We start from the raw sequence: 24918 nt of genomic DNA, 5'->3' as shown, positions 1-24918 counted from the left end.
CAGATCAGTACAGAGACAAGGGTTCTGGGCTAATGGATGGCCAGTGAGTTTCGGTGGTGACAGAAAGTAAAAGAGGATGTCAAGAATCATGGGTCTGGGCTTCCCTTGGTGGTGCAGTGGTTAAGAATCTGCCTGCCAATGCAGGGGACAGGGGTTCGAGCCCTGGCCCGGTAAGATCCCACATGCCGCAGAGCAACTAAGCCCGTGCGTCACAACTACCGAAGCCCGCGTGCCGAGAGCCCGCGCACTGCAATGAAGAGTAGCCCCCGATCTCTGCAACCAGAGAAAGCCCGCGCACAGCAATGAAGACCCAATGCAGCCAAAGATAAAAATTTTTTTAATAAATTAATTTTTTTTTTTTTAAAGAAAAGAATCATGGGTCTGATCCTGAGAGTCTCTGGAGAGGGAAATATGCAATATATACTAGTGCTGTGGTCCTGAACGCTGTGGTGAATAAAGGGGCATTTTGCAAGGGTAGCTGCCATTCCAGTTAGCAGGGAGTAGTAGCAAGATCAGGACTAAAAAAGAAGAGCTGCTACTCTCTCCTTATCTGAGAACTGAAGTCAGGTCTCTGCCAACAGGGGCCTCAATTTAAATACTTATTTACTGAATGTGGACCATTATCTTCAGTTGAATTGTTAGCACATGGAAGCTTTTTTGTTAAGACTAAAATGCTGACACACTGTGTTTCATTCTTGTGGGTTTCTTCTCAAGAGCTTTTAAAAAAAAAAATCTCAAGAGGAGCAACTCTGATACCATCCACCAAGCTGTTGAGAGTGGGTGGAACCTGATATGGGGCACAACATACACCTGCTGTGCCACTACTGAAGACCTTCTATTCTTTCTCCATTTCCTCCTGACAGCACTCTTTCTTTATAAGAAACGTCTCTGAGCAAAAAGCCTACGGAAAAGTTTCTGCCTCTAATTCAGAGCACGCCAGACAAACAGATCTTACTTTAAAACGGAGAACCACAGCTAACTGATTATTACATGGCAAAAATAATTATTTTCAACCAAATTATCTCAATACAGCACTGACTCAACATTTTTAAAACAAACTTTATTTAGTATATTAAGATAACATTCATAATATTTATATTTTAATTCTCCCACTTTAAAAAATTTAATTCCCAAAGGTATTCATTTTAAACAATCAGGAAAATTAAAAGAGGAAAATATTTCTTAAAGTAAAAGTAATATGAATTTGCCTACTAATAAGCAATCTTAAATACCATACAGCTTATTTGTTTCTTGGTTTAAGGGCTGTTCCTCACAGTAGATTCAGTAAGAAAAATAAAACTTAAAATGAAACCTAAAAAGGGGGGGCAAGGTTAATACAATTTACAATGTCTCAACTACCCAAAGTTGGTTACAACTGTTCTCCAAGGATAAGAACTGAAGCCTCCCAAAATGCAATTTTTTAGCAAGTAATCAAATTATAAGGCTTAAAGGTACACACAGTGCTTTCTCAGTTGCTTAAATAACACATTTTAGCCAAACTGTCCTCTATCACACAGATTCTGAAAGTAATCCTATTAAGCTAAAATCACCAAGATGTATAGTTTATGATTAATACATTCATCAAGGTTAATCGAAAAGAGACCATTTGCAGTATAAGAGTTGGGCATTTATTCTCATTAGTTTTTCAAATTTAACCAATGCTTAGTCTCCAGAGATTTCAAAGTGCCTTTAAAAATTGAGTTACTTCTTCAAAAACAAGTGGGGTAAAATAACAACAAATGAAGGTTAAAGAAAATAATCCCTGAAACTACTTTAGCATGGTTAAAGGTACCTGATAAAACAAAAAACAGTGCGAGGGGTGTGGGGATCGATAATTCTGGTTACTTTAGGATAAAGTTATTAGCAATCTTCTAGAACTACATGAAAGTTCTCAACATTTTCAAATATTTTGCCTGGAAAAAGTTCTTACTAAGCACTTTGAAAATATACAAATCTGAGATTCAAAGGGATGAAAATAACTGATCTAGCTAAGCAAATGGCTCATAGGCAAGTTAAAAGCCTCTTGTTAAACATTATTTTTAAACTGGACAAGGTATTTCCAATTTTAAAATATAAATATAAGATTTCAGGATCAGCTCCAACACATAAGGTGCTTGGATATTGTCACTCATGTCCTTACAACAAAAAAAACCTGAACAAACTGCCAATCAGCAACTTTTATTAGGCTTATCAGAGAATTGAGGACACAGGGCAAACTGAACTCTTGAAATCTGGAGAAACAGGCAAATACAGAGAATCACATCCAAGATCAGCTTACCTGGAGCAGAAGGTGCTGGAGTTAATACACTAGTAAGAAAACTTAAATCGTAATTTTGACAAAGGCTTGTGAGTAAGAACTCCTGGGGGCCCAATCTTAGGAGAGCCTCTATACTCTCATGGCTTTACCTCCAGGAACCTCACCAGCTTCTGACTGTGAAGATACAAGAACAATCTCCTCCCCTTTTGGGTAAGAGGAAGAGAAAAGTGACGGTTTTGAAATACACCCATGAGAAAAAGTAACAGTTTTGAAATAAACCCAGAAGGTTCTCCATAGCAAAGGCCAACACTCCAAGGGAAAATATACCAGAGCCTTCTATACTGTCCTGGGAGAGGGGAAATTAGCCAACACAGACTTCTCTAGACTTTTTTCACCTAAAGGAAGCAGGGGTTGGGGGAAGGCTAAGAAATACTTCTGAAGGTTGCAGTCCAGGGCTCAGGCCCACCAAAAGACTAAGACTTGGTCCTAAGATTATAAAACACTTGCCCTTCCCCACACTCTACCACCACATCACCAAGGTTCCACAGTAATCCAGTAACAGTGGATTACAACGGAAAGAGTTGCAAGAAACAGACTCTACTTAAAAAGGACTTCTTAGGGAAACCCAAAGATAATGGGGGAGAAAATTTTAAAAATAAAGACACTAGAGGAAACAGAAGCCTCTGGCATCTACACGTACAACAAACATTAAACACAGCCTAGCTCCTAGCCAAATTAACATGAAACCTTATACTACAGGCCTATTTACCTCCATTTCTATTATCCAATATATCCTACCTGGCTTTCAAAAAACACTAAAAAGTATGCTAAAAGGCAAGGGAAAACAGAGTGTGAGGGGATTAAGCAAGCATCAGAACAAGACTCAGATATGGCACAGGTTTGGGGATTACCAGGGATAATTTCAGACAGGGAATTTAAAACAACTATGATTACTATGGTAAGCACTCTAATGGAAAAGGTAGACAACATGCAAGAACAGACAGGTAATGTAAGTATATACAACTCTAAGGAAGAATTAAAAGGAAATGCTAAAAATAAAAAACACCATAACAGGGCTTCCCTGGTGGCGCAGTGGTTGAGAGTCCGCCTGCCGATACAGGGGACACGGGTTCGTGCCCCGGTCTGGGAAGATCCCACATGCCGCGGAGCGGCTGGGCCCGTGAGCCATGGCCGCTGAGCCTGCGCGTCCGGAGCCTGTGCTCCACAACGGGAGAGGCCACGACAGTGAGAGGCCCGCGTACCGGAAAACAAAACAAAACAAAAACACCATAACAAAAATGAATAATACCTTTAATGGACTCATCAGTAGACTGGACATGGCCAAGGAAAGAATCAGTGAACTTAAAGATATGTCAAGAGAAACTTCCCCAACTAAAATGCAAACAGAAAAAAGAATTTTAAAAAGGAGAAAAGAATATCCAAGAGCTATGGGACAATTACAAAAGGTGTCACTGGAATACCAGAAGAATAATGAGACAAAAGAGAAAAAATATTTGAAGGAATAATGGCTGAGAATCCTCCAAAATTAATGACAGACACCAAATCACACATCCAGGAAGCTCAGAGCACACCAAGCAAGATAAATACCCAAAAACTCTACACCTAAACATATCGTATTCAAACTACAGAAAACCAAACACAAAGAGAAAATCATGAAAGAAGCCAGAGGGGAAAAAAACACCTTACTTATAGAGTACAAGGATAAGAAGTACTATGACTTCCTGTCAAAAGCCATGAAGTGAAATATTTAAGTGTTGAAAGAAAAAAAAACACCAACCAAGAAGGTATTCAGTGAAATTATCCTTCAAAAGTGAAGGAGAAATAAAAACTTTCTCAGATAAACAAAAAACTGAGGGAATTTGTCACCAGTAGACCTGCCTAGTAAAAACTGTTTTAAAAAGTTCTTCGGAGAAAGAAAATGACATAGGCCAGAAAGTCAGATCTACACAAAGAAAGAAAGAGCATTGGAGAAGGAATAAATGAAGGTAAAATAAAATCTATTTTTCCTATTCTTAATAGATAACTGTTCTAAGTAATAACAGTAATAGCTTATTTGCTAATTATAGCAAATGGATAAGTAAAATGAAAGGTACCTGTACTATCTCAGAAGCAGAGTAGAGTTATCCGGTAGTGGACTTAGATGATAAGTTGTAAATATACACTGTAAACTCCAGAGCAACAACTAAAAACCCTTTTTAAAAGAAATATAATGGATATGCTAAGACAGGAGAGAGAAAACAGAATCATACAAAATGGTCAACTGAAATCACGGAAGGAAGAAAAAGGGGACCTGTTATTGTTTAAAAAAAAGAAGTATAACAAATAGAAAAGTTACAAACATGGTTCATATTAATCCAAGTATATTGATACTCACTTTAAATGTGAATGGCCTAAATATACCAATTAAAAGAGATTGTCAGAGTAGATTTTAAAAACTCCCATTAAATATAAAGATACATCTAGGTTCAAAGCAAAGGGATAAAGAAAGATATACCATGTTAATATTAATCAAAAGAAAGCTGGAATAGCTATATCAGTTTTAGACAAAGTAGACTTCAGAACGAGAAAAATCATCAGGGATAAAGAGGGGCATTAGAAAATGATACATTCTCCAAGAAGGCATAACAATCCTTAATATGTATGCACCACACAAGACAGCATCAAAATATACAAGGGGCTCCCTCTGGGCCTCGGTCCTCTGCCCGCGTCCACCGGAGCCTGTTGGTGTCCATTGACCAGAGTCTGTGAATTCAACGCTCCGAGCCCGTCCGGATGGCCCCGACTCCCAGCTGTCTATCCTTCGAAAACACTAAGAATAATGTCCCTGCATCAATTTTTACTAGAGCTAATCACGTGCCATGCCTGGAACAGGGATCATACCCAGATTGCCCTTAGCCCCAATAACCATGAAGTCCACATCTATAAGAACGGGAGCCAGTGGGTGAAAGCTCATGAGTTCAAGGAGCACAACAGACATATCACAGGTATCGACTGGGCTCCCAAGAGTGACCGCATTGTCACTTGTAGGGCTGACCACAATGCCTACGTCTGGGGTCAGAAAGGTGGAGTTTGGAAGCCGACCCTGGTGATCCTGAGAATTAACTGCGCAGCCGCTTTTGTCAAGTGGTCCCTGCTAGAGAACAAATTTGCTGCGGGCAGCAGAGCACAACTCATTTCTGTTTGTTACTTCGAGTCAGAAAATGACTGGTGGGTAAGCAAGCACATAAAAAAACCCATTCGCTCCACGGTCGCCAGTACACCCTGGGGCAGCAAGATGCCTTTTGGTCAGCTGATGTCAAGAGTTTGGTGGCGGTGGCAGTGGCACTGGCGGCTGGGTGAACGTGGTCAGCTTCTTTGCCAGCGGGAGCCGCCTGGCCTGGGTCAGCCACGACGTCACCGTGTCTGTTGTTGATGCCTCAAAAAGCGTGCAGGTCTCAACTCTGAAGACAGAGTTCCTGCCCCTCCTGAGTGTGTCGTTCGGCTCAGAGAACAGCGTTGTGGCTGCTGGCCATGACTGCTACCCCATGCTCTTTAACTACGACGACCGTGGCTGCTTGACCTTCGTCTCCAAGCTAGACCTCCCGAAAGAGAGCATCCAGCACAACATGTCGGCCATGGAGCACTTCCACAACACGGACAAGTGGGCCACGACCAAGGACCGAAACACAGCCCTGGAGACACTGCACCAGAACAGCATCACTCAAGTGTCTCTTTATGAGGTGGACAAGCAAGATTGTCGCAAATTTTGCACTACTGGCATTGACGGAGCCATGACCATTTGGGATTTCAAGACCTTAGAGTCTTCTATCCAGGGCCTTTGGATAATGTGAAGCTGAGCGAGCCTCCCAGATCCAGCATGAGGACAGACAGGCTGCACCGAGCAACTCCGCCATTCGCATGATGGGGAGGAGAGCCAGCCTCCAGGAAACACTGAAGACGCATAAGGCGCAAACCTTGTTGTGTGTTTTGTTTGAGTGTAATTGGTGAAAGTGTTGGTTTTTTAAAAGCAGCAGTGATTTGGGGTGTTTTTTTTTGTTTTTTTCTTTTGCTATTTCATTCCATTCTTGACCAAAGCTTCTCTTTAAGCAGTTTATTATGGAAAATTGTCACACTAACTTAAAGGAAGGGGTGGGGAAGGCATGTAAATTGTCTGTTAAAAAATTAAATAAAAATACTGAACAAAAAAACAAAACAAAATATATGAGGCAATAGACCTGCAAAGAGAAATAGACAAATCCACTATTACAGCTGGAGACTTCAACACCCCCTTTCAGTAGGAAAAAAAAAAAAGAAAGAGAATAAAGATAGGTGAATTGAATAGCACCATCAAGCAACTAAATCTACCTGCCATTTACATAATACTTCATCCAACAGCAGCAGAATACATGTTCTCAAGCTCACATGGAATATTCATCGAGATAGACCAAATTCTGTACCACAAAACACAAATTAGCAAATTTTAAAGAATAAAAATCATACAAAGTATTTTCTCACACCACAATGGAATTAAACTAGAAAACAATAACAAAAAGATAAACGGAAAAAAATCTCAAAATATTTAGCCATTAAACAACACATTTCTAAATAATACATAGGTCAAAGAGGAAATCTAAAGAGGACTTTTAGAATATTTTGAACTAAATGAAAATGAAAATACAAATCAAATTTTGTATGATGCAGCAAAAGCAGGGCTTAGAGAAAAGTTTATAGCACTGAATGCATATATTAGAAAAGAAAACAGACTTAAAATCAATAACCTAAGCTTCTACCTTAGGATATAAGGCAAAGAAGGACAACTTAAGACTAAAGCAAATAGATAAAAGGATAAAACAATAAAAACTATAGCAGTAATCAATGAAATTGAAAACAGGAACTCAGTAGTGAAAAAAATCAATGGAAACAAAAGATGGTTCTTTGCAAAGACTGATAAAATTGATAAACCTCTAGCCAGGATAACCAAGAAAAAAATGAGCGAAGACACAAATTATTAGTATCGGAAATGAAAGAAGTATCATCATTACCAATCACGTGGACATTAAAAGGATAATAAATAAATATTATGAACAAATCTATGCCTACACATTTTATAACTTAGATAAGTGGACCAATTCCTTAAAAGATACAAACTATCAAAATTTACACAAGGAATAATAGATAATCTGAATAGGCCTTTATCTATGGAAGAAACTCAAACAATAATTAATAAACTTCCCAGAAAGAAAGTCCCATACCTAGATGGTTTCACTGGTGAATTCTACCAAACATTTAAGGAAGAAATTCTCTACAATCTCTTCCAGAAAACAGAAGTAGAGAAACACTTCAAAGCTTACTCTATGAGGACACATTATGCATGGTATTACCAATACCAAAACTAGATAAAGACATTAAAGAAAGGCAAACTACATGAACACAGATGTAGAAATCCTCAACCAATATTATCAAATCAAATCCAGCAATGTATAAAAAGAAATACACATCTCGACTACATGGGATTTATCCCAGGTATGCAAAGCTGGTTCAACATCCTAAAATCAATTCATAATCAACAGATGAAAGTAAAAACACCACATGATCATACCAAGTGATACAGAAAAGCATTTGACAAAACCCAATACCCAATTGTGATAAATACTCTCAGCAATCTAAGAATAGAGAGAACTTCCTCAACTTGATAAAGAACATCTACAAGAAACCTAATGGTAAGAAACTGCATGCCTTCCCACTAAGCTCAGGAACCAGACAAGAATGTCCTCTCTCACCATCTGTATTAAACATTGTACTGGAAGTCATAACTAATACAAGACACGTAAAGGAAGTAAAAGGTATACAGATTGGGAAAGAAGAAGTAAAACTATTTTGTTTGCAGATGACATGACTGATTATGAAGAAAATCCCAAAGAATTTACCCCCCAAAAAACACTGGAACTAATACGCAATTCTAGCAAGGTCACAGGATACAAAGCTAACATACAAAAGTCAATCACTTTCCTATATACCAGCAAGGAACAACTGGAATTTAAAAATTAAAAACAATACCATTTATATTATCACCAAAAGAAAAAAAGTACTTAGGTATAAATCTAACAAAACAATGTAAGATATGTATGTGAAAAATTAAATAACTTTGTTGAAAGAAATCAAAGAGAGAAAAATCAAATGGAGACATATTCTGTGGTCATTGATTAGAACACACAATATTGTTAAGATGTCAATTCTCAACTTGATCTACAGATTCAATGCGATCCCAATCCTAGCAAGCTATTTTGTGGATATCAACAAACTGATTTAAAAGATAAAATAGAAAGGCAAAAGACCTGGAATAGCCAACACAATACTGAAAAAGAACAACAAAATTGGAGGACTGACACTACCTGACTTTAAGACTTACTACAAAGCTACAGTAAATCAAGACAGTATGATATTGGTGAAGAATAGACACACAAATCAATGAAACAGAACATAGAACCCCAAACTAGACTCAACACAAACACAGCTGATCTTTGATAAAGAAGCGGAGGCAATCCAATGGAGAAAGAAGCCCTTTCAACAAATGGTTGAAATAACCTAATCAAAAAATGGGCAAAGGACTTGACTAGACATTTCTCCAAAGACATACAAATAGCCAAGAGCACATGAAAAGATGTCCAACATCACTAATCATTAGTGTCATGCAAATCAAAACCACAAAATGATACCATTTTACATCAACTAGGATGGCTACAATAAAAAAAATAAGGAAACAAGTGTTGGCAAGGATGTGGAGAAATTGGAACCTTTGTACGGTGCTGGCAAGAATGTAAAGTGCTGCAGTCACTGAGGAAAACAGTTTTGTGGTTCCTCAAAAAAGTTAAACACAGAATTACCATATACCTAGCTAGTATTTCCACTTCTTGCCGTATACCTCAAAAGAACTGAAAACGGGGACTCAAACAAAACTTGACCACAAATGTTCACAGCAACACTATTCACGATAATCAAAAGGTGAAAACAACCCAAATGTCCATCCACAGATAAATGGATAAACAAAATGTGGTATGTCCATACAACAGAATATGACTCAGTCATAAAAAAATGAAGTAATGATACAGGCTACATGGATGAACCTCAAAAACATTACACTAAGTGAAAGAAGTCAAACTCAAATGGTCACAAATTGTATATGATTCTATTTATATGAAATATCCAGAATAGGTCTATAGAAAAATCAGATTGGTGTTTGCTAGGGATAGAGAGAGGGAGAAACAGGGAGTGAGTACTTAATGGGTATGGGGTTTTCTTTTGGGGTGATAAAAGTGTTTTGGAACTTGACAGAGGTAGTGATTGTACAATATTGTGAATGTACTAAATGCTACTGAGTTGTACACTTTAAAATGGTTGGTTTTACATTACGTGAATTTTACCTCAATTTTTTTTTAAAAAAGGTCACAACATTGTAAATCAACTATTCATCGATTAAAAAACAAAAAAAGAAGATGGGCCTATGAGGCTTACTTCCTGGCTCTACCACCTACTAACTTGTATGGTCTTCAGGAAATTAACCTATTATATTTGAGCATCAGTTTCCCTCATGTTAAAGGAAGGTAATTCTTTCTAACTTTTATAGTTGCTATGAGGATCTAAAGAGTAATGAAAATAAAGCACCTGGCATAGGACTTCCCTGGTGGCACAGTGGTTAAGAATCCGCCTGCCAATGCAAGGGGACACGCGTTCGATCCCTGGTCCGGGAAGATCCCACATGCCGTGGAGCAACTAAGCCCGTGCACCACAACTACTGAAGCCTGCACACCTAGAGCCTGTGCTCTGCAACAAGAAGCCACCGCAGTGAGAAGCCTGCACACCTCAATGAAGAGTAGCCCCCTGCTCACAGCAACAAAGACCCAACGCAGCCAAAAACAAATAAATAAATAAATAATTTATATTTAAAAAAAAAAAAAAGCACCTAGCATAGCACAATGCCTGGAAGTTAAGAGGTACTTGAAACAGAGATTATTACTATTGCTTCTTAACTTAATTTCTCATTTATGGCCACTTGAATTATATTAGGAAGCTATCTCAAGTTTTTTTGTCTCCAAAGAATTTAACTCTTCATATTTGTGCGAATGTCCTTCTCTTGAACTCAAGTAATCTTTCATAGTCTCAGTGGAGACTGTTTTCTTCTCTGTATTCATTTTGGATGAAAAGAGAGCTATTCAGGCCAGTGATGGAACACAGTCAGGGTGAATAGATTGTATGTGTCTCTGTATGCCCAGTTCCTAGCAAAGTCCACTTCTCCGTTCTAACAGTTGATCGTGAACGAGGTAACCAATATAAAATTTCCTACTTAGCCAGCCAAAAGATTTACCCAAGCCCAGCTCAAGGGAAAAGTAATTTTCAGTGGAAGTTCCACACTTTATTAATTCTATTCCTCAGACTCCAAGAGCACCAAGGGCAAAGAGACAAATAGAAACTGAGATTGTTGGTCCACTGAGGCCACTATGCTGTTTCCACTGTATTCTCCTAGTTAGGGCTGCTCAGCATTAGAAGTCAGCAAACTTTTTCTGTTTAGGAAGGGCCACAAAATAAACACTGTATTTTAGGCTTTGTATGTCATACGGTCTCTGTTGCAACTTCTTAACTCTGTCATTTTAGCGCAAAAGCATCCATAGAAAATATGTAAATGATCGAGTATGGCAATGTTCCATAAAATAAGTGGTGGGCCAGATTTGGCCCACAGGCACTCAATAGATTTTTCTTAAACAAATATTTGGTTGAATTTTACTTTGTAATACCATGCCTAGAACACAGTGCTTTAAGTACAGGAGGTAGAAAAAATATTTATTTTGATTTTTTTAATTAAAATGCTTTAACATAGGAAACAAACCTTTAAATTAAGAAATAGTGGGCTTCACTGGTGGCGCAGTGGTTAAGATTCTGCCTGCCAATGCAGGGGACACGAGTTCGAGCCCTGGTCCAGGAAGATCCCACATGCCATGGAGCAACTAAGCCCGTGCGTCACAACTACTGAGCCTGCACTCTAGAGCCCGTGAGCCACAACTACTGAGCCCATGAGCCACAACTACTGAAGTCTGTGCGCCTAGAGCCTGTGCTCCGCAACAAGAGAAGCCACTGCAATGAGAAGCCCGCGTGCTGCAACAAAGAGTAGCCCCTGCTTGCTGCAACTAGAGAAAGCTCGTGCACAGCAACAAAGACCAAACACAGCCAAAAAATAAATAAAATAAAATAAAAATAAATTAAAAAAAAAGAAATAGTAAAGCTCAAAAGCACTGCAGAATATGAACTATAGCTTCTAGTGGTATTTCATGGGTGGGTTACTTTTTATATAAAAATAGATCCCCACGTACTACTTTCCAGTTACTGATTTCAACAACTGATAAAGAGTTATGCTTAACTATTTAAAAGTGTCCACTATACGGGCATTTGTTGATCAGTTCCTTTTCTTATATTTCCAGTGAATATATATTTCAGGCTGTGTAGAAAAATGATTCACACTCATTTTTGGTTCCTGAAGTTTTAAAGTCACATTAAAGAACTAGTTAAATCCCTTAAGCAGAGACATTTATCAAAAACTAATGAAATTACTCATCTTAAGAAGATGTAGAAAGAATGTTCTCTCTCTCTCTCTCTTTTTTTAATATTTATTAATTAATTTATTTGACTGCTCCGGGTCTTAGTTGTGGTGTGCAGGCATGTGGGACCTAGTTCCCCGATCAGGGATTGAACCCGGGCCCCCTGCATTGGGAGCACAGAGTCTTAACCACTGGACCACCAGGGAAGTCCCAAGAATGTTCTCTTAAAGAAGGAAATAATTATGTTTTATGATTGGCAGAAAAGGGGACTTTAAAGTCCATCTAGTGCTCCAGCCAACTCGTCCTCTAGACTGGGGGGCTGTGGAGTAGGGGGGGGGGACTGAGTCACTATAAGAAGGACAAATGAGGTAAAGTCTTCTGTGTAGACAATGCATGCAGAGCTAGTAGTGGGGCTAGTTCTAATTTGACCATTCCCTTATCTCATTTACTAAAAAACAAACAAACAAAAAAATCCAGATTAGGACGATGAGGATAAAGGCAACCAGGAAACCTGCAAAAGCCCCAGATTCTTCTGGTTCCCTGAAGAAGTCAGACTCAACTGGAAATTGACACCTGAGCCATTGTTTCTTTTACTGATAGCAAGCCAACAGAAACATGTGTAGTTTTTCCTATATCAACAGACTAGCAGAATTGGAAATACAAAATATTATAGTACAAAGAAGTATGATTTTGGTGAGACTTTTGTCGTGTTCCAGAGACTGTTCTACAGTCAATTGGATCAGAAACAAAAACCCGGTCAAGAGAGGAAACCACACAGAAGTAATGGTTCTACATGAGTGCCTCTGTAAGAAGAGGCAGATGTTTTCCCCCATCAATGACTCCTACTATCTTTGTTCCTGACCTGGAGTCCAGTTTAATATTGATATCTCATTAATCTTCATAACCTGCAGTAAATTCACATACATAATTTCAGACAGTGCAATTACTTAAAAAAAGATTATAATAAAATAATCAATTAATACTGAAATACTTCCAGCTTCTTACAATCTTTATGAAAAACCCCAAGCCTCGCTATAATCTTCTTCAAACGCTAGAAATTTTGCACACAAAAGCAAGAAACCACATCTTATTTTTATTTAAATAAGGAGGAATAAAGTGACAAAGTAAATAATATAATATCCCATATATTCTGTTTCTCATTGTTGACATCTTTTTTAAGTTTTAAAAACTCTAATAACACGTAAAACCTAAAAATTAAAGAAAAACATCTGTTTTATTTAATGTGGGCAACAACCTGAAAAAATAAGTTTATTTTGGTCTAGTAGAAAATAACTGTATGGTTTTAGATGGCAACTATAAATAATCTGTTAAATTGATAATGGTTCATTGACTTTTCCTCAAGCATCTTCTCAAAATAGTTTGATTAAAAAAAAGTAACCAAATCATCATTCAGCTTTTTGGTGAAAAAATAAAATTAATCTGAAAAAGAAAAATGGAATCATTAATCCAAAATGCATATTGCTTGCTAAAAATGAAGGCTTATAACAAAAGACAAATTTGTGAATATTAAGTAATAACAAACACCCAAAGAATGCCTTTTAGTAGGGGAAAACATGGGTATTCCTACCTAGAAAATATTTAATCAAATCTACTCTTCCTACAACTCTCAAAAGAGAAAAATGACACAATCCAGATCTTCTCTATCTACTCTCTCCTTACCCTCTTGCAATGTGGCATTAATGTATCATTTGACTTAAAGAAGTCATTAATAAATGGCATTCTTAAATGAAATGGATTTTCTCACCCCTCAATCCTTATCATTATGGATCTTTTTTATGGATTTTTAACACTATTGGTGAATACCATTTAAAAAAAAATCTTTCTTCCTTGCTTTCAAGAGGTCTACTCCCTCTCCTTTCAGTATGATCATTTTAAACACGTCTTTCACACTGCTCTGTACTCCCTCTTGGAAGGTTCATATAATTTCACACTTCCATCTCAGGTTCAAGGTAGCCATTTCTGGAGTCAGATCAAAGCCTGGTTTCGCCACTTATCAGCTGCATAATCTTGGCCCAGTTACATAGCCTCTCTCTGACTCAGTTTCCTCATATGTAAAATAAGGATGAGAGTGGGGATTGTGGGGATTAAATGTAAAACATCAAACAGAGTGCCTATCTACCATATATGGTAGATGCTCAATATGTGGTATTTACTAATATCAGGTTTGGTATTCTGTTGACATTTTATTCTTTATTATGAAAGCCAAACTCATTATCTCTCCCTCCAAACTTATACACCCTTTACAAGTTTCCCAGTCAGAAAAATGATACCAATGCTTTTCCAGTTTACCACAAATCCTTGGGATCATCTTTAATCCCTCCACAGGGACCCACCACTGTGCAAAAGCTCTCTACAGTGTCCTTCCTTTTTGGTTCTGCAATTTAAGTCAAGTTTATCATTTATTCAATACTTACAGCTGTACCCCAGTACTGGATTGTTCACAGCTTTGTATAACTAGCTGTTCAAGAGCATTCATTACCTACTACTTCAAAACAAACACTTCTCATAAGTCAACCCCAGCCATAGGAAAGGAACTACATGAATCAGCACTTCACTGTCCTAGGCTCAATTAGCATCAATCTCCAACCTCTCTCTATCCTCTCTCTGCCTCAAGTTCTAATCGCATCTCCCTATTTCAACTCCATTCCATTCTCCCTACTTTGTTGTGAGGATGACCTTTTTGGGTTTCTGGGAAGAAAAGTGTACTGTGAAACATGCCTCCCCTCTCACAGGCACTTCAAAGCAGACACGTAAAGAAAAAGAAAATCAGCAATGCATATTTACAGGGCAAAGGTCCAAGCCAGAACTTCTTCCAAGTGCGAGTAATCATAAAGCTCCATAAAGAGTTTAATAGTTACTGCTAAGAGTGTTCATATACATACCAATATGTATATATAACAATAAATAGAAGTTGTCAAAAAGAAAATACAGTTACATTTTTCTTTTTTAATTGGGCAGCATTTATTTCAGTAAATTAAGGAGTATGATCTTTGGTCTGGAATAGCCCAACATCATATTATGTTCACAAAAGACAAGATATATCTGTTTATAAACATGACCTCTAAACTTCTTGCAACAGGACACAGATTAAAACAGTGACTTTCTTTCATACTTGTTCAAATACACCATATGCTAGGAATTATTTAGTTATATATACAATCATAGCCAACATTCTCAGAAACAGATCTAATTTATGCATGTGATCACATACCTGTGTAAGTAATCACAAGAGACCTGATTTATACATTTTTATAAGCATTTTATTAAAAATTTAAAAGGTATGCAAAATATATGGGCATGATCACTTTACACATAATAAGCACAAAAGGGAGGATTATATCCATTTTTGACTATGAGATTTCATAGTTATCCATTCGTTTGATCCTAACGGGTAAATCTTATCAGAAGCATCAAATTCTCTATTTTTGGACAGTGGGGTAAAGATCTGAAGGTCTGATTCTAGCTGAAAAAAGAATATACTGTAAGAAGTCTAATGACTAAACAGTTGCAAATTCTAGAAAGAATTTTATATTACTCTGAGTTAGGTACTAATTTATGCTTCAAAGTTTCCATCCAGTGCTATCTTTTTAGGTACATGAAAGGAAAAAGCAATGATACTCAGACAGGTGGTCTGTAGGGCCCTCATTTAGTGAAGGGCAGTAAAAAAGAGGTATTTTTTTAGATGCAATCCCATTTGCAGCAATCTCACAGGTTATTTTTTATCTATTCTTCTATCTATTCAGACAGACCATAAGACATATAAGGGCAAGAAAACTATGGTTTATTCATCCTTGTAACTCAAAATGCCTTGCACATGGCCACTAAGAAACAGAGTTCATGTTTAGAGTCGGTTTCCCAAGAGCAGAGATGCCTGTTCTCGTCCACTTTCACTCTGAGCCCATCTTGCTGGCACTAATAGTGTGTATTATGAGAATGAGGTACAGTTAACAAGCATGTTTTAACAAATGAGTAAACCAGATATATGGAAAGATAAAAACAATATATTCAACTAATAAACTTTATTTGTACATAAAAGGCAGGAGAGCTTAGATAAGGTCATGCATATGGCTGATTCTCTGTTGTGCAACGGAAACTAACACAGTATCCAGTATCGTGAAGCAATTATACTCCAATAAAGATCTATTTAAAAATTAAAAAAATTTTTTTAATTAAAAAAAAGAAAGTACAGGGGAAAAGGTCACGGGAAGAAGTGTGACAACGACTGAGAGAAAATACTGTTGGAAGATTTGTCATTATATATCAGAAATTCCTGGGTTTTAAAATTCAAGGATTAAGACTAAGAACTGAAGCTTCCATTTGCTATGTTGTATCAACAGAGCCATAGTACAAAAAGGAGTATTATGTTCATTAAAGAGTCAAATTTAATTTGGACACTAACAACCTATTTCCCCTGAGTAGTATCTACCCAAGAATTTTACTTTTTTAAAGCTTCCTAAATTTATTTTAACTCAAGGCACCTCCTTAAAAGCACAGCACTTCACTAGAGAGCTTTCTATTTGTTTAATTCCAAACTGCAGTGATATTTCTTAATTAGGAATTTAAGGTGCTAAATTTATTTTGATTACATTTAATTTATTATTTTAAATTCTTAGCATCCTGAATCAACAGCCAACAGTATTCAAACCATTTTTTTAGGATTTACTGGCAGAGATCTTCAGATAACTATTATCAACATAAAATAACTCAAACACCCAATTTCAAGAATAATAGAAAATTCTTTGAATTAAAGAGATTTGTGATGTAAAACCCAAAATACATCAACTGTCATGAAGCCTTAAATTCAAAATGTAAGTAATATTTTGTACAATGGGAAAGAAAAAGCAAACATAAAAATTATATCATCTTTGTGTGTGTGTGTGTATACACACACACACATACATATATGTTATGACAGATTGACAGATTTGAGAGTTTAAATTAAATGGCTTAGACTAAATTGCTAAGCTCATCTCAGATATAAATTATATCATTATAAAATATCCCAAAAATCTTTAAACCTTGGTCTTAACAAATTATACACAAAATAGTATGAGGCCAGATATTAATATTCAAACTAGGTATACCATAATAGAAAAATATTTAGCCTAATGTTTGAAATTGTTACAGCTTCAACACTTGCCATCTTAACGGTAGTCTCTGAGTAAAACATGCTCAACACTGAGCAACACCTATGGAAACTTGAAATAACCTCCCTGAATAACTGGTGATTATTAATCATAGTCAAATAATCTATATATATAAGATTCATTTCAAGGCTGTTCAAGGGTGATCAACCACAGCTAACAGTCATAATCATACACTATTACCCCAAGTCCTATTTCATAACCAAACACCTATACACTACCCTTCAAAATCTGGATTCTGACCCAATAAGCAGTCTAACTTATTGGGTCTAAAAGAAAAATATTGACATGAAACTCCTCCTTGCTCTTAAGTACTTGAACATAAATTAAATCTGTCACTACTTTGATTTCTTCTCTACCATCTTTTCTCTCTTCCCATTAGGCAACTTTTCACCTACACATAGGTCAGTTGAAAAAAAGAGCACATGACTGTAAAGAACTAACTACTTAATCATGATAAAGCTTACCCAAAGAAGTCTCTTTTTTCAGGGTTCCCATATTAATTTTCCTTTATTAAGCATCATCACCATCATAGCCAGTTTTAATTATATGCCCACATGCACAGAACACTACATTAGTTTCAAAATAGTTAAACATATATAGATATCTTCTTTTTAAAAATTATGTACTTGCCTTGTGTCTGCATTTAAGTACAACTCCATAGGCTCCTATAATAAAAAAAGAAGTAAACAATTAGGGGCACGTATACAAATTACAGCTCTTGGAGACTGCAGAATCAAAGTTCTATTATATTTACATTGGTTATCAATATATGGTATAATAATGATTCCTAAAATGATAATATCCTGCAGTGATAATGCAATGAGCCATATACAAAGAGAGCATGAATATTTATTATACATTTTTTATAAACCAAGAGTATAAGCAACCCATTTCCCCAACAAGTGCATATTCTTAAATGTTTCTCTTTTTAAAGAAAATTTCACTTTTGTTTTTTAAACTTAAGTTTTAAAATTTCTAGAGACAAGATTTGGACATAACAACTTTAAGAGTAAATTAAAATAACCTCAAAAGATTCTAGGGAACTCAAACTTTAAGAGTTAATGGTTTCACAAAGGTAGGCTCAAGCATGGAGCCTACCAAATACGTTCGCTGTCCTAGGTGACATTTAAATTCTCTTCTAAGATACTGGAATGTTTTCCCTGACTGGCAAAATAGTACAGGCCTCACCTCAGCATTCCAATCAGTAACTAGTAGGAGTTGCTACATTTTTGCCATAAATATTAAAATCAAAGGCACCAGCAGAGGGGTCCAAGGATCTCTGGCCATTTATAGCCAAGCACTCCCACTTTCTTTGATATATTTCAAATGAGATACATCACTAGCTTTGGGGTTACTTATACTATTAACTAGCCAGTAAGCTATTTCCTTAGAGGCAAAACACAGAGTTGACAGCAAGGAAATTGAGGCAAAAGTTATAATGTGAAAAAATCTAATTAGGAGAACCAAAATATAATATATGATAACTGAAGTTTGTAGAAATGATTGACATTTACAGACAGGCAAAGCCCGTGTTCATCTCTGAGAAGAGGACTTCAGGGAGATGACATTAGGAAATGTGTCTCCAACAGAGCCTGGAGAGCCAGAATAAGTCTCCCTCACCCGGTAGAGATGGATGAATCTTATTATCACAGTTAGGATGAACCCAGCCATTACAGCCATCCAACTCAACTCCACAATCACCAGGCAATCATCCAATCCTCATTTAACTGCCCATGCTAGTTTTTCTGTGGGGTAAAAATGCACTGCTTAGGCTGCAGGGACGTAGAGTTTGCTTGACAGTTTTTAATTACCTTAATATATATGCATTTCATAGTCAGAAAAGCATCTGAGGTAGTTTACAAAGAAAAAAAAACATATAGCAATGATGGTTCTGACTACAATTTAAAGCTGACATATTCTGATTTATATAACAGTCTGGTAGTTTTAGTTAATCTAAGCTGACCCCTGAGAAGATTATCACCTATGGGTATACTAAGAAAAACAAGGCTATGATCCAGAAAATCTTAGGCCCAGAATCTGGAACATTCCAACCCTGTTACACCCAAGGAGCTGACCTTCTCCAGCAAGTAGCTTTACGGCATGTCTCTATAATACTTTTGAGAAAACAAAAATAAAAATAATAAAGAAAGCAGGTATTATAAAATTAATAGTAGATAACACATTGAAAATGAATTTTATCTACATAATTAATATCAATGAAAAACAGGAAAAGGAGTTGACTGGTGAAGGAAGAAGGATCCATTCTTTTTATATGGTTTCAAACTTCGGACCCTGAAGCAAACACCCAATGATTAGTCAATATTTTAATTGTTTCTATTTATTTGAAAAGGATTTAACAACTTAATATTAAAATCCAGAACAACTATCCTGTTGACATAGGTAAATTTTAAAACTTCTTTTGAAATTCAAAATATACTTGAAAATTCTGAAATATCAAGTTTTTGTAATATTTGCTTTAAAGATATAGATGCTAAGAAACCATAATTATAAATCACTTATATTGTGTTAACAGAATCATTTATCAAAATCTCCATAAAGTTATCTTTAAGCCAAGAGCAAAAATTACTAACAAGGGGCTTCCCTGGTGGCGCAGTTGTTGGGAGTCCGCCTGCCGACGCAGGGGACATGGGTTCGTGCCCCGGTCCGGGAGGATCCGACGTGCCAGGGAGCGGTTGGGCCCGTGAGCCATGGCCGCTGAGCCTGCGCGTCCGGAGCATGTGCTCCGCAACGGGAGAGGCCACGGCAGTGAGAGGCCCGCGTACCAAAAAAAAAAAAAAAAAACTAACAAGGAAGAATCAGGAAGATTTATGAAAATGAATTACCATATTTCATCAAATTGGTATCACTGATTATAAGCATTAGTACTGCTAGGAAAGAAAAAGTGCTGTCAATCAAACCATAACATGCTACTGATTATAACACACATCCGATTTCAGAGATGTTAAAAAATGACCAAATTGGGCTTCCCTGGTGGCACAGTGGTTGAGAGTCCGCCTGCCGATGCAGGGGACACAGGTTCGTGCCCTGGTCCGGGAGGATCCCACGTGCCGTGGAGCGGCTGGGCCCGTGAGCCATGGCCGCTGAGCCTGCACGTCTGGAGCCTGTGCTCCACAACGGGAGAGGCCACAACAGTGAGAGGCCCGCGTACAGGAAAAAAAAACAAAAACAAGATCAAATTGTGTGGTTCAGAATTTATAAAATGTGGTTTGTTATTCTCAAAGACAAATAGAAGTTATTTATTCATTTATTTATCATGTATTAAGGAAAATTTAACATACAAATTTTAAGTTAGTCAAAATAAGCCTAGCTGACATAAAAAGTAAATGTAACCAAAAAAATGTAGACTAAAGAAATCATGATTGCTAATGAAAAGAATGAAATGAAGGCAGCCTTAAGAAATCTGATTTCTTAAACTTTAAAGGATTTTTAAATGTTATTAATGTTCAATTGGAGAATAAGACCCAAATAGTTTAAGAGTAATTTTACTTTTAATATTTTACTCTTAGGCACATATGTGAATTGATAAAGGTTAAGTTAACAGAATCTGAATTAATAACTTTTTTGGTGGTAGATATAATTGTACATTGCTCAAAAACTCAAGGAATGCTAAACTTACCTTCACCTACAACCCCAAGGATCTCAAATTTATTCATCACATTACCAATGTTAGGAATCTTCATGAAGACAAACTCCTCTTTTGATGCAAGCCACAGAACATGGCATCAAAAAAGAACTTCTAAGAAAGTTGTACAGTAAGTAGAACAAAAAATGTCCAAAAGAAGAAATTCTCACAGGTTGGCAGGAACTTTCACATATTTGTCCTAATGTGAAGTATTAAATGATTCCCTGAAAGAACAAACACAATTAAAAGTCATAAGTTTTATTTCTCAGTACTCTAATAACCTAACCAATCTTTTTGTACAGTTCTTTTAAAACCACATTAATGTTTCATATACTACTACTACTACTACTACTGCTACTGCTACTGCTGCTAATAATAATAGGAGGGAAGAACCCAAAATGAAACACAAATGAAAAAATGTACCTAACTATATTTGAAATGAATAATATAACTACACTGAAGGAGGCTGGGGGAAAAGAATTAACCCCAGGTAACTTCTGAAAGCAGTATTTTAACTACATACTCTCCTTGAACTAAAGACAAAAAGAAATATAAACAAATATTATACTCAGTTATTTGTTTTTACACAGAGATATGAAACTTTTTCATGTATATTCTAGGATTGAGCAAATAAGTAAATACACTGTGGACAATGTGGGTTTGGTCTCATTCTCATAAAAGGAAGTTACAAAGATGACAAGGGGGAAAGCTTGGAAATAAGAGTTAACCATATAGGGTCAGTTCTTAATATAGACAGATGTAGAAATAGATATAAATGTGTATGTAAATATACATACACACATACATTCTTCCAAAAGGTAAAACATGAATCTAACCATAGGCAGCAACAGACAAGCCCAAACTAAGGGACATTCTACTCAATAACAGACCTGTATTCTTTAAAAACGTCTACATCGTGAAAGACAAGGAACAACTGAGTAACTGTTCCAGAAAAGAAGATTAAGAGTCATGATAACTAAATATAATGCATGATCCTGGATTGGACCCTAGACAAGAAAAAAAATTTTTTGCTATAAAGGGTAACTGATAAAATTTAAATGTCTACAGATTAGATAGTAATATTGTATCAATGATAATTTTTTTTGTTTTGACAATAGTAAGGTGGTTACGTAAAACAATGCTCTTGTTTTAAGAAATGACAAGATGGATGAAGGTGTTCAAAAGGTACAAACTTCTAGTAATAAAATGAACAAGTCCTAGGGATGCAATGTACAGCATGGTGACTATAGTTAATACTACTGTATTGTATATTTGAAAGTTGCTAAGAGAATAAATCTTAAAAGTTCTCATCACAAGAAAAAAATATGTTCCTATGTATGGTGATGGATGTTAACTAGACTTACTGTGGTGATCATTTTGCAGTACATACAAATATCAAATCATTATGTTGTACACTTGACACCAATGTTATATGTCAATTATATTTTGATAATATAAATAAATAAGGCACAGCCCAGATCTCTAGAATAAGAGAGTCTAATAAAAAGCTTAACCAGAAAAAAAAGAGGAAGAACACCAAAGTTGTTAGAGATAAAGCTTGCAACTTAAACCGTTCAGAAAAAAATATGTACAGTGTATGGAGGAAGAGAAAGAGAGAGAGAGAATGATAAAGCAAATATGGTAAAATATTAACATTTGGGGAATAAGGGTCAAGGGTCTATGAAACAGGAAATCCTTTATACCATCTTTGCAACTTTAAATCTGAAATTATTTCAAAATAAGTTCTTTTGTTTCAAAAAAACCTATCTTTAAGAAGAACAGCTGTATCAATATATAATATTGGTTTAAAAGGAAGAAATAAATCTAAACCAGTAAAGAAATTTTTTTTGCTGCCTATGAAATTTGAAACTTTTAAATTATGAGTACCCCATGTGGTGTAAAGTACTGACACGAAAAAGTGTGCCGTTCTGTACATTAATAGTAGGAATGTAAACTTTCTAAAGAGTAAAATGTCCATAATTAAATGCTTTTTAAAAGTTCATATCTTGATAAAAGTATGACAAAAACCTACAATATCATTCTTAAATGTAGAATTTTTAGATAGTCCCTTTAAAAATTAAGAACGTGCGAAGAAGTCCTACTATTAATACTTATTAACATTACTATTAAACATTTTCCTAGTGGGTTCCAGACAGCTCAGTAAAATAAGAAAAAATAAATGAATAAACTATATAGGACTGGAAAGAGGAAAAGGTAATAGAATTTACAGATATTATTGTCTACATAGACAATTCAAAGGAATCTACAAATTATTAGAATTATAAGTGTTAACAAGGTAGCTAAATATAAGCTCAATATACAAATATCAACTGTATTTGTAAACATCAATATGAAACAGAAAATGTAATTTTTAAAAATCATCTTTACAATAACAAAAACGGCACTTAGGATTTAACATAAAAGACACTCAAGACCTCTATTCATATATATATATATATATATATATATATATACACGCATAACATATATAGATCACACATATATATGTGTGTGCGTGTGTATGTGTGTGTATATATATATATGTAAACTTTATTCAAAGGCATTAAAGATGATGCATATCAATGAAGTTATCCCAATTTTAAGGCTAGAAAATTCAATACTATAAGAATATCAATTGTCTCCATATTAATCTATACAGTCAATGCAATTCCAATCAGAATCCCAAGAGGGTTTTCTGAGGAATTACAATAATCTGATTCTAAAATATATATGGAAGAGCAGAATTCCAAGTACGGCCAACACCCTCCCAAATAAGAAAAATAAGAAGGCTCAGCTTTGAGGGGAGGATCCGGCAAGATACTCTCTACCAAATATACTGAGGGTTAGAACTGAGCTATAGGACTTCCCTGGTGGTGCAGTGGTTAAGAATCTGCCTGCCAATGCAGAGGATTCAAGCCCTGGTCCAGGAAGATTCCACATGCTGCGGATCACCTAAGCCCGTGCGCCACAACTACTGAGCCTGCGCGCTAGAGCCCGCGAGCCACAACTACTGAAGCCCGGGCACCTAGGGTCTGTTTTCCTCAACAAGAGAAGCCACCGCAATGAGAAGCCCGCGCACTGCAACGAAGAGTAGACCCCGCTCTCCGCAAATAGAGAAAGCCCGTGTACAGCAACAAAGACCCAACGCAGCCAAAAATTAATTAATTAATTAATTTTAAAAAAAGAATTGAGCTATAAAAATTAAAACAGGGTGGTCTTGGCACAGAGATAGACAAATTAGCCAGTGGAACTTATATGAGAGCTCAGAAGTAGACCATACGCCAAAATCCCTATAGCTCCAAACCCACCTCCATGTCACTTCTCTGCTCAAAACCCTCCAGGGGCCTCCCATATCATTAAGAGTGAAAGTCAAAGTCCACATAAGCCACCAGGTCTTAACCTCCTCTCTCCTCTGATGTCATCTCTGACTCTTCTCTCCCTTGGTTTGCTCCACTCCAGCCACACTGACCTCCTTCCAGCTCAATATATAACAAAGTCACAGTTGTCCCTGATGCTAAATATTTGTCACTCTAATATTTACTTTAGGTCAGATTCTTATTGTCTGATTTTTCATTCAATATTTACCAAAAAATGTTTTTGAAAAAAGGCAAGAGAAAGCAGACACTATACTTATTGTAGAAAACAACTTTAATTCAATGGAATCACAAATTTTTAAAGGATGACTGTGACATCTAGAGAAAATAATGTCACAATTTCAAAAGAAATAAACGTTTATTCTATTCATTCATTTATTAAACAAAAAATTACTCACTGCCTAACATGATTCAAAGAATGGGTAAATAAGACACACGAGACAGTGGTGAACAAGATAGGCAAGGTCCTTGCCCTCATGGAGCTTCACATGTTACTGAGGGAGGAAAAAAATACAAGATTATTATCATATAGTGATACATGTTATGAAGGGAGAAAAAAGGAGTGATTACCCAGACAGACAGCCCCCTCTCTAAAAAGGTGACATTTGAGGTGACATTTGAGGTGAAATATCAATAACAAGAACGAGCCAGCCATATGAAGATCTAAGTCAGTCACATTCCAGGCAAAAGATGCTCAGAGTGTTTCTGAGAATGAATCATTCTTTCATTTTCTACGGCTGATTTGGAAGAACACCCAGGAAACATTTAAATATTCTACTCTCTGTCCATAATGGTATGGTTAATTTCAAAGGAAACTAGAGATAAATATTAAATGATTCCTACTAAGAGACTCAGCACCCCCAAAAGTTCTGTATGTAAGTATGTATAT

The 24918-nt window shown here is 36.3% G+C and overlaps 2 protein-coding genes across 5 annotated transcripts in view; one reads left to right on the top strand and one right to left on the bottom strand.

The window, feature by feature from the left end:
• The window catches only part of CDKL5 (cyclin dependent kinase like 5), a 185226-nt gene that overhangs the window by 105396 nt on the left and 54912 nt on the right, over nucleotides 1-24918 (bottom strand). For 3 of the 4 annotated variants that reach the window (XR_004347996.1, XM_032619344.1, XM_032619345.1), the window contains exons 2-3: nucleotides 20650-20879; nucleotides 17643-17677 (exon numbers count right to left, since the gene is read on the bottom strand). Coding sequence is in view for 2 of the 4 variants with exons in the window: in XM_032619344.1 (XP_032475235.1) it covers nucleotides 17643-17677; nucleotides 20650-20713 (99 nt within the window). In the remaining 2 variants the exon portion in view is untranslated. Of the gene's footprint in view, nucleotides 1-2278; nucleotides 2411-17642; nucleotides 17678-20649; nucleotides 20880-24918 lie in introns of those variants that run through there. The other variant, XM_032619346.1, reaches the window with a different exon arrangement.
• On the top strand, nucleotides 5137-6119 carry LOC116747357 (actin-related protein 2/3 complex subunit 1A-like). The gene is given in 3 exon segments (XM_032619347.1): nucleotides 5137-5157; nucleotides 5160-5576; nucleotides 5578-6119. Coding segments are annotated over 3 exon segments (969 nt in total). The 3' UTR covers nucleotides 6109-6119.

Source organism: Phocoena sinus, chromosome X, assembly GCF_008692025.1.
Source record: "Phocoena sinus isolate mPhoSin1 chromosome X, mPhoSin1.pri, whole genome shotgun sequence".
NCBI classification, from domain to species: Eukaryota; Metazoa; Chordata; class Mammalia; order Artiodactyla; family Phocoenidae; genus Phocoena; species Phocoena sinus.
This window is presented reverse-complemented; position numbering and strand designations above follow the sequence as displayed.